At 39.4% G+C, this 18,102-nt stretch overlaps 1 protein-coding gene across 1 annotated transcript in view; it reads right to left on the bottom strand.

Moving 5' to 3' along the window:
• Positions 1-2,916: 2,916 nt before the first annotated feature.
• FRRS1L (ferric chelate reductase 1 like) overlaps positions 2,917-18,102 on the bottom strand; it is a 28,857-nt gene continuing 13,671 nt past the window's right edge. The window contains exons 3-5 of the mRNA XM_046685503.1: positions 16,938-17,076; positions 13,575-13,821; positions 2,917-8,459 (exon numbers count right to left, since the gene is read on the bottom strand). Of these exons, the coding sequence (XP_046541459.1) occupies positions 8,287-8,459; positions 13,575-13,821; positions 16,938-17,076 (559 nt within the window). The 3' untranslated portion in view covers positions 2,917-8,286. The remainder of the gene's footprint in view (positions 8,460-13,574; positions 13,822-16,937; positions 17,077-18,102) is intronic.

The following is an 18,102-nucleotide window of genomic DNA, read 5'->3' on the forward strand; positions in this document are numbered from 1 at the left end:
TGAGCACACAAGATGAAACTTATTTGCCTTCCCTACTGCAACGAACCAAGTGTCTGATACTAGATAAAATTGGTAGACTAAAAACACAGATACCTGGTTTAGAAGAAAAGAGTTTGGGAAGTCAAAATTAGTGCGTATGTAAGAAATTGCTAACAGATTTTTAAAAAAAATCTCAGGGGCTGAAGGACAAATGATGCAAACCAGTCTGACACCATCAGCGCCTACCTGACTCCCTGACTCCTCCCGCTCCTTCCTCCTCTTCCCACACTGGGACACATGACCCCACTTACAGTGCAGGTCCTGCCAGTTCACTGAGCCCACTGTAGCCTTTCTTGCCTCCAGGTTCCTGTCCTTCTGGTCTGTGGGATCAGCTGCAGCTAACCTTCCATGCCATGTCAACAAAGACAATTTTATCAGTTTGTAAAAGGTCAGGGAAGAGATTATCAAATTGATTCAAGGAACCCCACTGAGACCCGTGTACCCAGGAGAGGGCCAGATAAATAAAAAGAAGCTTGGGCAGCTCTTTTGGGAAGAAACAAACATACAAACTTTTTTTTAAGTTTGCAACCAAAGCAGCGCCCCCTTCGTCTTGTAGAATGGGAGGAAAGATGGTAGAGAGGGTGGGCATCTGCAAGGTGAATTTTGTGATAACAATTACGTGCTGAAAGCCAGAACTCCCTCTCCAGAAAGTGGCTGGCCTTAAGTGTCGTTCGGGGGCAGGTCCTCCTCTTCACTAGAGTGATTTCCATTGTATCTGGACCAGTTGAAGCTTGAGAGTTAGGGATCAGGATTTGGAATTCTTAGCCCACCCTTCCTGGACTCTATTCCCAACGATATACTCAAACCAAGGCTGAGGCCGCCTGGTGTATCAACAGCCAGCCTTCTGCTACAAATTAGAGCAAGACTGAAAACCAGAAGATGGTGGATCATTTCAGATTGGCCAGACTAATCCTTTTTCATTTATAAATAAACCGTCTTTATTTGAGACTCAAGTCCTGCTGGTTTTGAATTTTAAGCGGTTATTTGTTTCTATACTCTTGGCACCACACTGATGTCACTGCAGCCTCTAGCTGGTCTCTCTGCCCACCCTCTTGCTCCACTCCAGTCAATTCTACATTGCAGCCAGTGTGATCTTTCTAAAATACAATCTGATCTTTTCAAAGCCTCCTTACTCCGTGGGAAAGTGTCCAAGCTCTTGACTATGACTTGCAAGGTCCTCTGTGATCTGGCCTCTGCTCACACCGCCTACCTCTCCCCACTCCCCATTTTATCCTTTATCCTCCAGCATTGTGGTGGAAAGAACAATGGCCTCCAAAGATATCCAGGTCCTAATACCCGGGATCTGTGAAGGACATTACCTTACACGGAAAAGGCACTTTGCAGATGTAATTAGATTAAGGATCTTGAGAGGGGGAGGTGATCCTCGTTTATACCAATGGGGTCTGATGTAATCACAGGTGTCTTTATCAGAGGGCGGGAGGGAAATTAGACTACAGGAGAGGAGAAGGATCTGACCCCAGAGGCAGAGATTGGAGTGACGAGGCGACAGGCCAAGGAATGCCACAGCTACCAGAAGCTGGAAGAGGCAAGAAAGGATTCTCTCCCTGGAGCTCCCAGAAGGAACCAGCCCTGCCAACACCTCCATTGTAGCTCCATAAGACTCAGTTCAGACTTCTGGCCTCTAGAACTCCAAGAGAATACATTTCTGTTGTTTTAAGCCACTAAATCTATGGTAATCTGTTACAGCAGCAATAGGAAACTGATACAAGCCTTGTCAAATGACAGTGGTTCCAGAACACATCCTGCCGGTCGCTTCTTCTGAGGTCCCGTCCCCTTTCTTGGAGATGCCTCCCCCCCTCCCCCCCGCGCCTGCTTTAGTTCTCCCCCTTCCTTGAGGTTCAGCTTCAGTAGCATCGCCTGCTTTCCTGGTTGCCCCAGGCTGGGTGAGAATCCCTACTCCAGGTTCGCACCACATCTGAGCATTGCCTTACCACTGCATTCACCAGAAGGTACCGTCACGGTATTCATGTGTCTGACTTCCCAACTAGGCTGTGAGCTCTTAGGGGCAGAAATCAAGAGCTGTTCTTCCTGGAGTCCTCTGTGTGTAGTGCCTAGCATATGGATTGGCATGAGTCCTCTATATTTATTGAATGAATGAGTAAACAAGTGGTTAAAGCTTCTTGACCTCCTGGAGCAGGTGACTTTCACATCCACTCCACTTCAGCTGCCTCTTCTTACAGCTTATCCTCTGGCCCTGGCACCTGGGACTGAGTCCTAAGAAATCTTGAAGTCAAACATCAGCCGGGGTCAGGTCTGACAGCTGGGCTACCCACTGAGAATACTGCAAAATAAGTACCACGGGGAAAACATAGAATACCCCAAAATAACAAAATGTTTGGGGTTTTTTGGAAGGGTAAGGATTAGAGCCTATAATGGAGAATGTGGTAATGCCTAATTCCTCCTTAACATGCCATTCCTTGAGTTTCTCAACCTAGCCCCGGCAGGACATGCAGCTCAGTTACTACCTGCTGCAGCTTCCATTGCTCCCTGATGATTCATAAAACTCTACAACTAAACTTCAACTATTCTTAACACATAATATGATTTAGTTACCAATAAGCTCATAATTGACATTCTTAGAGCTAGTTACGCACTATTCACCAGCTAATACACTTTAAGTGGGACTATAGGCTTCCATTTACCATTTGATAAAGGTATTAAGCTGAAGCTGGAAATACAGGTTTATTTTGCAAATTGTTTGTCTACAAGGATTTTTACCCAACGACTGCAACGTGATTTTCCTCCTTGTCAAACAAGACAGGCTGTCATCTTCTCCAATGTCTACAGACCCAGGGAGACTTTACTAATGCAAGGATGTAAAACAAACAAAACCAAAAATGCACCAGAGCAAAGCAGTAAGGAATTATAAACTAACTTTAATTACGTCAAGAGGAAGAATTCCAAACCATGTTGAGAATGTATATTTTAAAGTTTAAATCTAGTTAATATATTCTAACTATAACATAATCCTCTAAACATAAAAGTATTTGTGATGGCAAATAAACAGAACAATCGTTTAGGAGCATCTAGGAATATTGCTACAATCACTTTATGTAAATAGAAATCCATGTCCTTATTAGTAAGGTACCACACAGAGTAAAAATTCACATAGGACAGGCTTATAAATATACATAAATTTCAAAATCAATCACAATTGAACATTAGGTACACAATTATTATAAAAGAAATATAACCCATCAATGTCTATTTAAAGGCATTGTTTTTACAAAATGTATTTTGTAGACAGTCTCAAAAAAGTATATTAATACTCCTGGAGCCAGATTGTCCCAGCATGTGTGTGTGTCTGTGGGACTAAGGCATGTGGAGAAGCTGCATTCATCTTCCAGGGGGCCAGCACATTGTATGTGATGAAATGGTTACCGCCCTCGTGACCTGGGTGAATGCCACAGCCACCAGCACCCCGTAACCCTAGGGTATTGCTTACTCTCCAGAAGATGGAACTGAACAGCTATTCACCTATTAGCAAATATCCAGGTGGAAAACTGAAAGCAGTCAAGCATCAGTCTATTTTAAGTGAAAAATCCCAAAGAGCTTGATGATTCACTTCAATTTTTCAGTCCCCAGACATATTTAAAATCACATTAGCATAGCCATTATTTTTGTGAAAAGAACTTATAACTTAAGTCACTTGTTAAATATAAAAACAAGTCTGACTTGAAATTAAATAATTGAATAACTGAATAAGGAATCTAATTAAATACAAAACAGGGATAGGTTGCATCAACATGCCATTTACTCAGTTAACACTAGTCTTAGTTTCTTAACTAACAGTATAGAAAAGTCAAACTCAACAATGATACTTTATACATTCTTCACAATTCATATAATGTTGAGTGGAGGAGGCAAATCTTATTAAAGGATCCAGGAATCCTTTCTACAAACTAAATTACTATAAACTCAAGGGTAGTTTTGCCTGTAATACACATATGTTTTATCTCTTGGGTTTTAAAGCATTCAAGAGATCAGAAACAGAAACAATCCTGACAAAGACCCTCAGATGGTCATGGTACGTATACATAGGCATTTGTGTATAAAAACACACATACCTTGTCATGTATATACAAATATATACAAACACACTGATAATAATCAAACTGTTCACTAAACATAACCAGTTCTGTTTAGAGAACAAGGATATACAATACAATTATATACAACAAAGTATACACATCTCAGCATTTGGCCTATTGCAGTGGTTCTCAAACATTTTTCATTATGATACACAAGGTAGATACTATAGTAACAGGTGTAAAACACTCCAGTAGGTGAAACAGATTTTGATAACAGTTTTTAAAAAGTCTACATTTTTTAAATGTCTACAGGGAAATAAATTACTCTGAAACATTGTAATCCCCACCATGAAAAGCAATTCAATAGTAAATGTCCCTCATGATTGCCACAGCTTAGGTAAAATGAAACTGCTGCTTAGCCAGCTCTGACTTTACTGTGACAGAGTTGAACAGCTCAAACAGAGATCGCAAAGCCTAAAATATTTACCAGCTGGCCCTTTAGAGAAAAAGTTTGTTGACCCCTAGGCTAGAGTGAAGAATAACACACCTCAGTGGTAATATCTCTTAAGCACAAAATCCTGAATATAGACAGTAAACTTAATTACAGAAATATAGTAAAAACCATCTGGGATGGAAATCCATCCATGAGTTGTCCAAACTTTCTGATTTCCTTAATGACAAGAGCCATCTCAAGATAATTAAATATGGCTCCTGCATTTTGTCTGAAATTGTGTTCATAAATTCATCTTTGAGATTACAAGGGAGCAATAGAAGGGCATTGGGCTCCAAGTTAGAAGACCTGGGCTTTAGGGAAGTCACTGCTAAAAATTAACTAAGACAAATACATTCTTCTAGTCTTGTCCAATCTGTGTATTACTGAAAACAAAAACAAAACAAAAAAACAAAAAACTATTAAAAGCACTAAAATGACTGGTAAAGAATTTAAACGTTTTTAAGAAGAGAAGAAAGTTCATAGAAAGTAAAATGTACCTCTTTCCCCAAATACAACTATAAAAAGTCCTCCTGGTCATTGTGAAGTAGTAAAGGGGGAAAAAAGCACCTGTCTAAGTTGAATGTAGATGGTGGGTTCCATTTAACAAACCGTTTAATGAGTGTGCATAAAGGCATGAATGTGGAGGAAATCATGTCACCTCCCCAGGCCTCCTCTGCTGCCCCTTTGTAAAATTAGCCCATGAAATGGTCTCTAACGTCCTTGCCAGCACTGGTAATGTATGCCAAATGACTAGCCTCAATTTCTTCATCTGTTAAATGGGATTAATAACAGAATCTACTTCCTCTGGTTGTTGTGAGGATTAAATGAATAAATCCATGTAAAGTGCTTAGAACAGCACCAGATATATTTAGCTAGCATCATTACTCAATTTAGGCATTTTACAAAAAATATTGGTGAGGCATCTCCCCTGTGACAAGTACTATGTCAGAAAATTGGAATAAAGAGATAAAACAGAAGTTTATTCTCTTATATTAGGTAAGAATGAATGAAATTGAAGTACAGAGTTTTCATTTCAGAATGTCTATAAATTGAAGATTCTCTAAGATGATGGTCAAATGCTGTTCTGCATCCCTGATCTGTGAATTCTTATTTCTGAATAATGATTATTGTTAAAAATGTCAATTAAGGTGCACTGCGGGGCAAAGCAGCATTGTTACTAACAATCTTTCTATTTGTGTTTCAAGACAAAGTTAGGTGTTTGTTAACGGAATCGTTTGATCACAGATGGAAGAAAATAAAAACGTTAGCCAGTCAGGCAATGTTCATGAAATACAAGGTTTCTGAACCAAATGAACTTGCCATACAAGCATAGTTTCATTTATTTATCTATTCGACAAATGTTTGCCGAGTCCGTACTATGTAGTAGTGTCTGCTACAATGACAAGTAACAAGAAATGGTCCCTGCATTAGGGAGTTAGCAGGGAGGACAAGCCAGCAACTACAATAAAGAGTGATGAGTAATATGATTGGGAAGCCCAGTGTGCTATGGGAGCAATTGGTGGGAAACTAACCCTACCTAGTCCAGGAATTGGAGGAAGGAATATTTAAGCTGTGACCTGAAAGATGAGTTGGAGTTCAGCAAGCACAGGAAGTGGAGAATGTTTGGGCCCAGGGAACATCCTGAGAGGTGAGAAAGCAGGTCTGAAGAACTCAGAGCAGTTCAGTTTTGCTGGGACATAGCAAGCGAGGAGTGGTGGCAAAGAGGATATTGGAGGTAATCAAATGGTTTGCATTTTACCCTAATGGCAATGAGAAGTCCTAGAAAGTTCTAAGCACAAATACACAAAACTGGTCATCAAAGTAGGAAAACAATTTGTGAAATAATTAGCTTGACTTGAAATGTAAGCAGAAGGACAATCCATTAAGTTATTCCTTCCCTGCCTGCTACAGAGACTAGCCAAGTTGCTCTTTAGTTTTAATCTATTTATAGCTGAAATATGATACAAATAAGAGAGTGAAATATAAAAATATTTGCTTTCTTATTTACAACGTGGGCACCTGTATACTCAGGATCCTCACTACTAAACAACCGCTATAACTTAGAAGGTGATACACAGGCCATCCTTAGCCATGACAGGAGGACTCGGTTAGGGGAGGCGATGGTAGTCAGGTGGGGCCACCACCAGATGTCTTGAATTTGAATCTTACCCTGTTCCGTTGCTCACTTGATGTTATTTAATCTCTCCCCATCTGCAATAAGGATTATTTCTCCTACGTCCTCGGAAGAGTTTGGTAAACTGTGCAATGTCACAGAATCCTGATGTTTTCCTTATTTTCATTCAACTCCAGAAGAATGTGAAAGCTCTCCCCACCGGCAGACGTTCACCACTGACATGAATTCCGAGGATGGCATCAGAAATCAGAGTCTGCAGTGTTGTTTAATCACAAAACCCACAAAGCTGGAGTCAGCTTTAAAGCAATGAGGGTTGGGGGGCAAGCCAGAGGACTCCAGAACTCCACAAAGGAAATGCCTCAGCAGTGTACGCTCATAGGCTCTTTTTCTCTAAATGGGCTGTTAACACAGACATGTGGAACAAAGGAACATTTGGGTTCCTTTGAAAAAAAGAAAATGCGTTAAGTCAAGGCATTATTATAATTATGCTGACTGCCAGTCCAATTTACAAGTCTGAACACTTTGAATGGACATTCTAGGTGAATTCGCTTTATGGGTCATTTCCCATTTTCTAATTAAAAAGAAAAAAAACTCATCTTTAAAAAGTTTCTACTCTAAATCTCCACAACCCCTCAAAATGTTGATTTATTATCAAAATGCCATAAATTTTTATTAAGGTGATTTTATTAAGGTGATTACATATTTAATTCTACTCAATGTATACCAACTCTGACAACAGAATGAATTATAAACACAGATAAGTACCTTAATATATAAAATACAGTGGTAGAAGAGTCTAAATTCTAACTGCTAAGGATGCCCATATTTTTTGTTATTAATATCCTTTTACATTTTCAGGAACACTCACAATTCCATTTCTAACTGTTCCAAACAGCAATAAAAACGTTTTCTTGCACCTACTCACTAATTGAGAAGAAATTTCAAATAAATATGAATCATTTTAATACCATTGTAATCTCCCCCATTCTCCCCATCAGCTATGTAATTATCCGAAAGCATTTATGCTTTATGGAAATTTCAAAGTTCTTCTGCCTAAAAGGCTGACCATGAACTAAGGCCATCCAGTGAAGTTCTCTTTAGTAATACTCCAAGTAAGTCTGTTGAACTGCAATTGGAAGAGTAAAGGTTGTTTAGAGACATGGTTTCTATGCCTAGCTTTCTCTACCTCGCTATGTGTTATCTGACCAAGTAGCCAAAGCTACATGGCATGTGGGCCATAAAAAGGCAGCCTTCCTGGGTCTCAAATCCCATTCGGTAAGATGGCAATAATAATTTTCATCAAGTCAACTCAGAGATGTTACGAAGCTCAAATAAGAAAACATATTTGAAAGTGCTTAGAAAAGTTTTAAGTACTTTCCAAAAGTGTGGGGTCATTATTAAACAATCCTCTTTGATTAGAAAAGAAGTTTGCTCTTTCTTCCAAAAAGCTGAAATCAGATGAGTCTTTTTTAAATAACAGAAGCTAAAATTATCCTGCATATTCTTTAAAAATATATTTACACTAAAGATTTCCTAATCCATTTACTCTGTTGGCTTTGCAGCTGTGGTTAAGGGGTTCCCATCAATAGGTAGAAGGTCAGGGCAACAATGAGAAGCAAACAAAACGGAGAAGAGAAGGTCTGATAGGCAGCTGAGGGCATAAAAATATCTTCATACTTGTAAATACTGACAACACGCTCTGAAGTCGGTGGAGAGTCTATATCATGGCGGGTGATAGAGCCTTGAAGAAAGAAAGGAAAAGGAAGGGGCAATCGAGAAAGGGCACAGATTTAAAATGATATATGCAAACAACAGAAAAACTAAACAAAAGTCTCTAGTGTTGAATACATAAGCAATGATTATCAAGACCGGGAACCAGATATTAGAATTATCATCAGCATTCTCTATATTTGTACATATAATGAAGAACACAAAAATTAGCTAAATTTATCCAAAAAGACTGGTTCTCATGAATCTGCACACCCTCTACCAGAACAATGCTAGTGGTCTTTCCACGGCACAGTTTTAAGATTTCTCCTTAGTATTGTATAAAGGCCTACTTTTAAGGTCTCTAATGAGTTTTATCTTATTGATACCAAATGTAAAACTATATTTTGATTTCGAAGAGCAAGAGCTACTCATTTTTTTCCCTCAAATATATCTTTTATACATGGATCATTGACAACTCCTGACCACACTAGACTCCCTTACAGAAGCCTCTTTCATTGTCTCTGGCACTTAAAGTGGTAGTGCTGCCCAGGCCAGTCCAGAGAGGGTATAGTGTGTTATGTGTGTCAGTATGTCTGTTTGGCTGAGTGGTGTGCAATAATACAGAAGGTAGGAGGATTAAGATACCAAACAAGTCTTCGGACAGGAAACTTTTTGACCTGGTTAGGAAAGAGGGAAAGGCTATGTGTAAAGGATGGTTAATAAGCTGAAGTTGATTAGAAGTGCCTGACCTTCTGAATAATCCATATGAAACTTGGGTTAGGGAGACTAAGGCATATAAGTTCAGAGCAAAGTTGTCCTTGGAAATAGGGCTCTGAGTGAGGATTTTTAGGGTACCATCTGCTGGGGAAGTCAGGCCGAACTTGACATGTCAAGGCCCTGCTCCAGTGGACATGCTGGCTCCTATTAGCACAAAACAAACTCTCAGGTTGACACTCAGTTTTTCTCTCAACAGATGCCACTTACCTCTCCTACCTAACCTCGCTCATTGATCATGTACATGAACTCCTAGGCTGAGCTATGCACCTCCATTTCATGCCTCCCTTGAGGGAAATCTAATTCCATACCCTCCTTCAAGCATTAGCTCAAAGTTTATCCCCTTTGAGAGACTTTAAGAGGATGGAGAGGATTTGATCAATAGAGAGGCATTAGAGCAGCGTTCAAGAAACAGGAAAAGTACGAGCCTGTATATGGGGTAGGAATGTGCCTGTTTTCTTTGGAGATAGTGATCAGAACAACAGAAGTCCTGAGGGCTTATCAGGCAAAGCGGGATCAGACTCGGGGAGGGCTGGTAATGTTAGCCTATTATGCCCTATATCTAAGAAGATGACCTTCTGATGTACAGCACTTTCCAACTTGTAAAGCAATTTCAATGCTTGTTTGCATTTAATCCTTACAATAACCCTATGAAGTTGGTATTATTATTACCCCCATTTTAGATATATAGAAATTGGAGCTCAGAATTTAGATAAAGGCTAGATATAGCTACCAAGGGGCAGAACCAACACTCAAACCCAAAGTTTTAGACTCCAAATTCCTTCAAGTACAATGAGTTCATCTATTTATCCATCGACGGACACTGAGGTTGTTTCCATATCTTGGCTATTGTAAATAATGCTGCTATGAACATAGGGGTGCATATTTCTTTTCAAAGTAGTATTTTCTTCAGATAAACAAGTAGAAGTAGAATTGCTGGATCATATGGTAAAGCTCTATTTTTAATTTTTTGAGGAACCTCCATACAGTTTTCCATAGTGGCTGCACCAACTTACATTCCCACCAACAGACAAGGGTTTCCTTTTCTCCACATCCTTGCCAACAATTGTTCTTTCTTATCTTTTTGATAATAGCCATTCTGACAGGTGTGAGGTGATATCTCATCGTGGTTTTGATCTGCATTTCTCTGATGATTAGTGATACTGAGCATCTTTTCATGTCTGTTGCCCATCTGTATGTCTTCTTGGGTAAAATGTCTATTCAGATCCTCTGCCCATTTTTTAATTGGATTTTTTTTCATTATTGAGTTGCATGAGTTCTTTATATATTTTGGATATTAACACCTTATCGGATATATAATTTGCAGATATCTTCTCCTATTCAGTAGGTTGCCTTTTCATTGTGTTGATGATTTCCTTCGCTGTACAGAAGCTTTTTAGTTTGATGTAGTCCCATTTTTGTTTTTGTTGCCCTTACCTTCGGACTCAGGTCCAAAAAAATGATCACTAAGACCAATGCCAAGGAGCTTACTGCCTATGTTTTCTTCTAGGAGTTTTATGATTTCAGGTCTTACATTCAAGTCTTTAATCCATTTTGAGTTGATTTTGTGTATGATGAAAGAGAGTGGAGCAGGTTCATTCTTTTGCATGTGGCCGTCCAGTTTTCCCAACACCATTTATTGAAGAGACTGTCCATTCCCCATTGTATATTCCTGTCTTCTTTGTCATAAATTAAATGACCTTATATGCATCAGTTTATTTCTGGGCTTTTTATTCTGTTTCACTGATCTACACGTCTGTTTTTATGCCAATATCATACTGTTTTGATTACTATAGCTTTGTAACATAGTTTGAAATCAGGGAGCATGATGCCTCCAGCTTTGTTCTTTCCCAAGACTGTTTTGGCCATTTTGGGTCTTTTGCAGTTCCACACAAATTTTAGGATTGCTTGTTCAATGCCATTGTAATTTTGATAGGGGTTGCATTGAATCTGTAGATTGCTTTGAGTAACATGGACATGTTAACAATATCAGTTCCTCCAATCCATGAGCATAAAATATCTTTCCATTTATTTGTGTCTTCACCAATTTCTTTCATCAATATCTTATAGTTTTCAGTGTACAGGTCTTTCACCTCCTTGGTTACATTTATTCCTAGGTATTTTATTCTTTTTGATGCAATTGTAAAAGTGACTGTCTTCTTAATTTCTTTGATAGTTCACTGTTAGTGTAAAAAATGCAACAGATTTTTGTATATTGATTTTTTACCCTGAAACTTTACTGAATTTATTTATTAGTTCTAACAGTCGTTTGGTGGAGTCTTTAGGGTTTTCTATATATAAAAGCATAAGAAGACATGGTATATATATATTATATGTGGTATATTAGACATGGTATCCATATTATATATATATCCATATATATTATGCATATATATCATATATATAATATGGAATACTACTCAGCCATAAAAAAGAATAAAATCTTGCTATTTGTGACAACATGGATGGACTCGAGGGTATCACGCTAAGTGAAATAAGTCAGACAGAGAAAGACAAATACTGTATGATTTCCTTTATATGTGGAATATAAAAAACAAAACAAATGAACAAAACAAAACTCATAGATACAGAGAACAGATTGATGGTTGCTAGAGATGAGGGAGGTTGGAGAGTGGGCAAAAAGAGTGAAAGGGATCAAGAGGTACAAATTTCCAGTTATAAAATAAGTAAGTCATGGAAATGTAATGTATAGCATAGTAACTATAGTCAATAATATTGTATTGCATATTTGAAAGTTGCTAAGAGAGTAGATCTTGAAAGTTCTCTTCACAAGAAAATAACATTTGTAACTCTGTATGGTGACAGATGGTAACTAGACTTATTGTGGTGATCATTTTGCAATGTATACAAATAGCAAATCACTACCTTCTACACCTGAAACTAATATACAATTATGTGTCGCTTAACAGCAGGGATGTTCTAAGAAATGCATTGGTTAGGTGCTTTCATTGTTGTGTGAACATCATAGAGCGCACTTACACAAACCTAGATGGTATAATCTAGTACACGCCTAGGCTATATGGTGCTAATCTTATGGGACCGTCATATATGCGGTCCATTGTTGACTGAAACGTCATTATGTGGGACACGACTTTAATGTTATACGTCAATTATACTTCCACAAAAAAAATTTAAATTCTGCCTTACAAAAAAAAGTTTATTTCTCCAGCCTGAGGTATAATTTATTTCCCAGGGTACTGAAAGTACTTGAAGATACAATTGCAGATCCATTGTTGGCAACCTGGGAAATAAGCAAGTGGGAAAGGTGTCGCAAATCTGGAGGCATCCAAATGGTTTTCCAATCAGAAACAGGCAAAAAAAGGTATGAAATCTCCAGACCGATCAATGGAAGCAATTTGAAGGAAAAAAAACAACAGAAACATTAGGCAACAGAGAGTTGATGAGCACAGAATAAAGAAAGATGCAGTTCCCAGGAGCCAGAACAAATTTTCATACAAGGACTGCAAACAACTCACTTCCATCCTTGGCCAGGCCCTTAGACTGATCAACCAGGAGGATGGTGAAGACAGAGTGTAACTTGATTTTAGTGGCCTCTAAAAGGTCTCATGATATCCTCAGGTATTAGGGAAACGCTGAAGAGCCTTGACACCCAAAATGAGGTCATCAATGGACCAGGGTCACTGGGCAGCTTGTTAGACACACAGAATCTCAGACCTCAGCCCAGATCCACTGAAAACCTCACTTGAACAATGTAGCCAGGCAATTCCTACACATGCTAAAATCTGAGGAGTGATGGGCTAAACTGTAGGACAATTTGGTAGATTTGTGAACCACCAGAATAGTCATAAAGTGAGCACTAATGACACGCTTGGCATCAATCTCCAGGGAAGTCTCCAGAAGACCTTTCCTGCTGAGTATTTTTATATCTAGAGCATAGGAGTTAGGAGTACTCACGGACTTTGGAGTAGACAGATCTAGGACTGAATTTTAGTTCTTCCATTAATTAGTTGTATAGCCTTGACATGTTCCTTAATCTCTCTAAAATGAGGATGACAACTCCTATAACTCTCAAGGGTGGGTGAGGAGTAAATGAGAACGTTGTGAGAATTAGAGCCCATACCCCACATACGGCAGAAATACGATCTGTTCCATTAAGCACACAGCTCATCACATACAATCTTGTACTGATCTAGCCATGCATGTGTATAACCTGTCCCTTTGTATGTCTGCGTGTACAATAAGTCTATCATAACCTTCTGAAGGCAGGATCATATCTCCTAATTCTTTTATATTATCTGAAGTGCTTATCACTCACTCTCTTGCCCAATAAATAATGAACACAAGCACACGGTGTCTGGTGTTTAATCTAGATGCCAAAAGGTCAGCTTACCCTGAATGGCTGGACCCCAAGCAAAGAGATAATACCAACTCAAATGCAGATCAACAATTGTTTCATCTCTGGGAACGTTGACCGGGCGTTTAAATCTGCAGGTGACCCGATTGTTCTCAAAAACTCCTTCTTCATCTCTGGCAGGATTTCTCTGAATCTCTTTTGCCCACTGGCCTACATTATAGAAGTGCTGTATGCGGACCCTGCCATTGTCATCGTGGACGCAGGCCATGACATCGTCACCGCCCTAACATGAAAAATGATGAAGAAAAATGTCAAAGGTGCGTCTTCTGCAAACTTTTCTGCTACAAAGAAATTTCACTCAGAAACATATATTCCATTACCTCTGTAATTTGAAATCCCACCCAAAGAATTATTTTAAATGCCATTAAAAAGTTATTTAATATTTAAATATATATTTAATATATAAATTAAATATTTTAATTATTTAAAATGCCATATTTTAAATGCTACTTTAACCAAATGATCAAAGTTAGCGTCACAATAGCTGACATCAAGCGTCTCCTGATGTGATGTTCAGAGAAGACTATGCCAGCAGCCACCTAGAATTCCTGCCAAAAACACAACAACAAACCTAATCATAAGGAAACAATCAGACAAACCCAAATTGAAGGTCATTCTACAAAAAAACTGGCCTGTAATCTTCAAAAGGGTCAATGTCATGTAAGAGGAAAAAAAAAAGAAAAAGGCTAAGCAACTATTTCAAAATAAGGAAGACTGTAGACACCTGACAACTAATGGTGTTCCTAGACAGAATCCTGGGTCATAGAATAAAAATCTCTATAAAAGACAGTATTTGGACAACTGGCAACATTTGAAAATGGACAGTATATTTGCTAATACTATTGTATCTATGTTAAATTTCCTGACTTTAATAAATTGTATAAGGACAGAGAATGTCCTTGATTTTAAGACACACCCACTTAAACATTTAGTGTCAAAGGGTCCTGATATCTTTCATTTAATCTCCAAGGTTTCCAGAATATAATAAAAATAGTAATAAGTAATAGCACTCAGAGTAGTAGTGTCAGCAGCAGCAGCAACAGTGGTAGAGAGAGAAAGCAAGTGTGGCAAAACGTTAGTGTTTGTGAAAAAGTTCTGGAACTAGATGGTGGTGATGGTTGCACACTGTGAATGCAATTGATGCCACAAAATTATACACTTTAAAATGGTTAAAATGGTAAACTTTTTTTTTTTGAAGATTTTATTTTTTCCTTTTTCTCCCCAAAGCCCCCTGGTACATAGTTGTATATTCTTCGTTGTGGGTCCTTCTAGTTGTGCATGTGGGACGCTGCCTCACCGTGGTTTGATGAGCAGTGCCATGTCCGCACCCAGGATTCGAACCAACGAAACACTGGGCCGCCTGCAGCGGAGCGCGCGAACTTAACCACTCGGCCACGGGGCCAGCCCCTAAAATGGTAAACTTTATGTTGCATACATTTTGCCACAATAAAAAGAGTTCTTTGGTGAATCTAGGTGAAACACATATACAGGAGTTCACTGTGCTATCCTTACACCTTGTCTGCAGGTTTAAAATTTTTTCAAAACAAGTCAAAAAAGTTAAAGGCGTTCATCAGTAGCAAATGTACCACTCTCTATGAGATGCTGATAATGGGGGAGGCTATGTGTGTGTGGGGTTAGGGGATGTATGGAAATTTTCTGTATTTTCTACTCAATTTTGCTGTGAACCTAAAACTGCTCTAAAAAATAAAGCCTAATTAAAAACAACAACAACAATGCATCATTTCAAAAAAAGTTAAAGGCTATTTAAAAGGGGTTCCATTTGCTTTCCCTATGCATCAGGTTCTGAAAAAATTTTAATCTGTACTTCTTCTGGAAATAATAGGAGCAGAAAAGAGAGACCTATATTTTGACGGCCTTTCGATAGGAAAATGTCAAACCAAATTTGGACGCTCCTCACTCAACCTCTCTCCTCTGAGCCCCTCATCTTCACAGCTGCATGAGGGATGCAAATGCATTCCCGGGAAGGAAATGGGCAACTGCATTGCAAGCCAGCTTCTGGGATGCTACACACCTGCAGTTTCTCCTCCTGGCCCTACAGTTGGAGGTAAGTGACGCAGATTCACACCCATGCAGTCTTACCAGCTGGACCCATCTTCTTGCTGCCTGGACTGGGAATTCGTGAAAGCTCACTCTTCTGGTGACCTCTCCACGAACTAAGCCACTGGAGCTTTGACTGCTTAGCTCGATCCCCCAGTCTCTTCTTACTACCCACCCACAACCCAAGTCCAACCCACTAGTGAAGTCTGTTAGTGTTACCTTCAAAACATATCCGAAGTCTGAGCACTTCTCCCCACTCCTACTGCTGTAACCTTGCTCTGAGCTGCCCTCCTCTTATTGCAAGAGCCTCAAAACAGGCCAGGTGAAGAGAAGAAGGGTGCTCTAGACAGAGCAGCAGTATGTGCAAAGGTACGGAGGCCTGAGAAAGTCTGGCTGTTTGGGAAGCATCCTGGCACAGTGAAGTGGCAAATGATGGGGCTACAGAGAAAAGAGGAAAGAATGCAGCAGAAGCACAGAGAGAAGCAGAAGTAAGAGATGGCCAGCTGCCTGGGTTCCTGATGCCGCGCTTGTTCTTGGTCACGGTCCCTTCTAAAGTCTAGATGTGTTCGTGCTCCGGTGTACTGTGGAAGACTGAATCGTTGGACCCATCCACACTTTCACAGAGCCCCTTAGGTGGTGGTGGTGGTGGGGTGAACTTCCCTGCCTCTTCGTTCTGAGCTTGTCTGGCTTACTGACTTTGGGCAATGGAATGGAATGTTAGCAGGGGGAATGTGAGCAGAGGTTTGAAACAAGCTTAGATGGCTCTTGTACTTCTGCCTCTGCCATGAAAAGAACATGCCTTGGTAGCTGCTGGTTCCAGAATGATTACAGAAAACCTGAATCCAACCCATGGACTGGAGCCAAGCCCAGCTGAGCCTCAGCCAAGCCACACATGTGAGTGAGAAATGAACGCCTACTGCCATAAGCCATGGAGTTTTAGAGGCTCTTCTTGCAGCATCACTGTGGAAACAACTACTGAATATAGGGACCACGAGACACTTGGTTTTCTCATAACCAACCCTTCCTTCTCCATTGAAGCTAGCTGGAATTTTTTTTTTTTAACCTGCAATCAGAGAGCCATAACTAACATAATTGTTATACTGCTTTGATCCATATCTTTGCATTGTTTTGAAAAAGAAGATCAAACGCCAGAAATTCACTTCTCACATTTAAAAGCGGCATGGTGGCTTAGAGAAACATACCCATGCCCATTCTCTAAACTCTAAAACAGCACAGCGAATTAAAGAGAAAAATCAGCTGCTCGCATGATTTGCGTCTTACCATTTTCTTGTCGGAAGAGAATCCGACTGCTACCCAGCCATCGGTGTCTGCGCTCAGCTCAAATTCCACATCGGCCCCTATCATCCGGTAGCTAAGGAAGTAGTCACAGGTCTCTGCATTACAGCCTGGTTTGCCATATCTACAGGACATATCAAGACAGACATTATTGCTTCTTCAGCTACTTATTCAACATACTTTAAGAGAGCATCTCTGTATCTGGCAGGACACTAAGCAATATTATTAAAATAAATGAGATCTTTGCTACCTGGGATCTCAAGACCACGGTTGCACTCAGGAGAGACCCTGGAGATGATCTGCTCCTGTTTACACATGAACTGAGGTCCAGAGCTGAGAAGGCGCTGGCAGAGTGAGTCCGTAGCTGCAAGAGGATTTGAATCCGGGCCTCAGCTCCCAGCCAGTGTTCTCTATATTACATTCAAGTTTCTCAAATATCAGTTATTACTGAATTATTTCTGAATCCCTTTTGGCAGCAAAAAATTCTCTGAGTTATAATTTAAATTGTTTTTGTTAATTACATGTATGCCAATTCTTTTTACTGACAAATTTTCATACAAGTAAACTCACAAAAATTTACAAATTAAAGATAAATTAAACTACAAAACCAGGAACATTTAACTTCACAGCTCATGTGATGGATGATATTGTTTTACTGAAAGTAAATTTGTTTACCTGCATGTGCTGTGACTATACCATACAAGGTCTTTTGATTGAGCGTGTTCTTAGACTAAACATGACTCCACTCTCCTCCACTTTTATCCACTTGAACTGCTGCAAAACCCTGATACATACAATGCACCAAATGAATACCTCATCTGGTATTCACTGAACATGAATGCATCATTTACTTATAAAATTAGCCTTTGTTCTACTACTTGGGGCCAATACAATTACAAATTCAGACACTAAAGTACAGAGCATTATAAGGTGGTTATCCAGATAATCAGATTATGCATACATCAATCTTTTTAAGGAGCATCATTGAAATGAAAACACAAATTTAAATTTTCTTACAAAGGACTTGCGGATCCTTTAAGAATCGGCAAGCTCTAGTTTGAGGAAGACTGTTTTACATCATTTTCAGAATGACAGAACATTCTAGCAACAGGTGAGACAATCTAAGGTCAGATGGAAGGTACCTGAAAGA

Source organism: Equus quagga, chromosome 1 (assembly GCF_021613505.1).
Source record: "Equus quagga isolate Etosha38 chromosome 1, UCLA_HA_Equagga_1.0, whole genome shotgun sequence".
Lineage (NCBI taxonomy): Eukaryota > Metazoa > Chordata > Mammalia > Perissodactyla > Equidae > Equus > Equus quagga.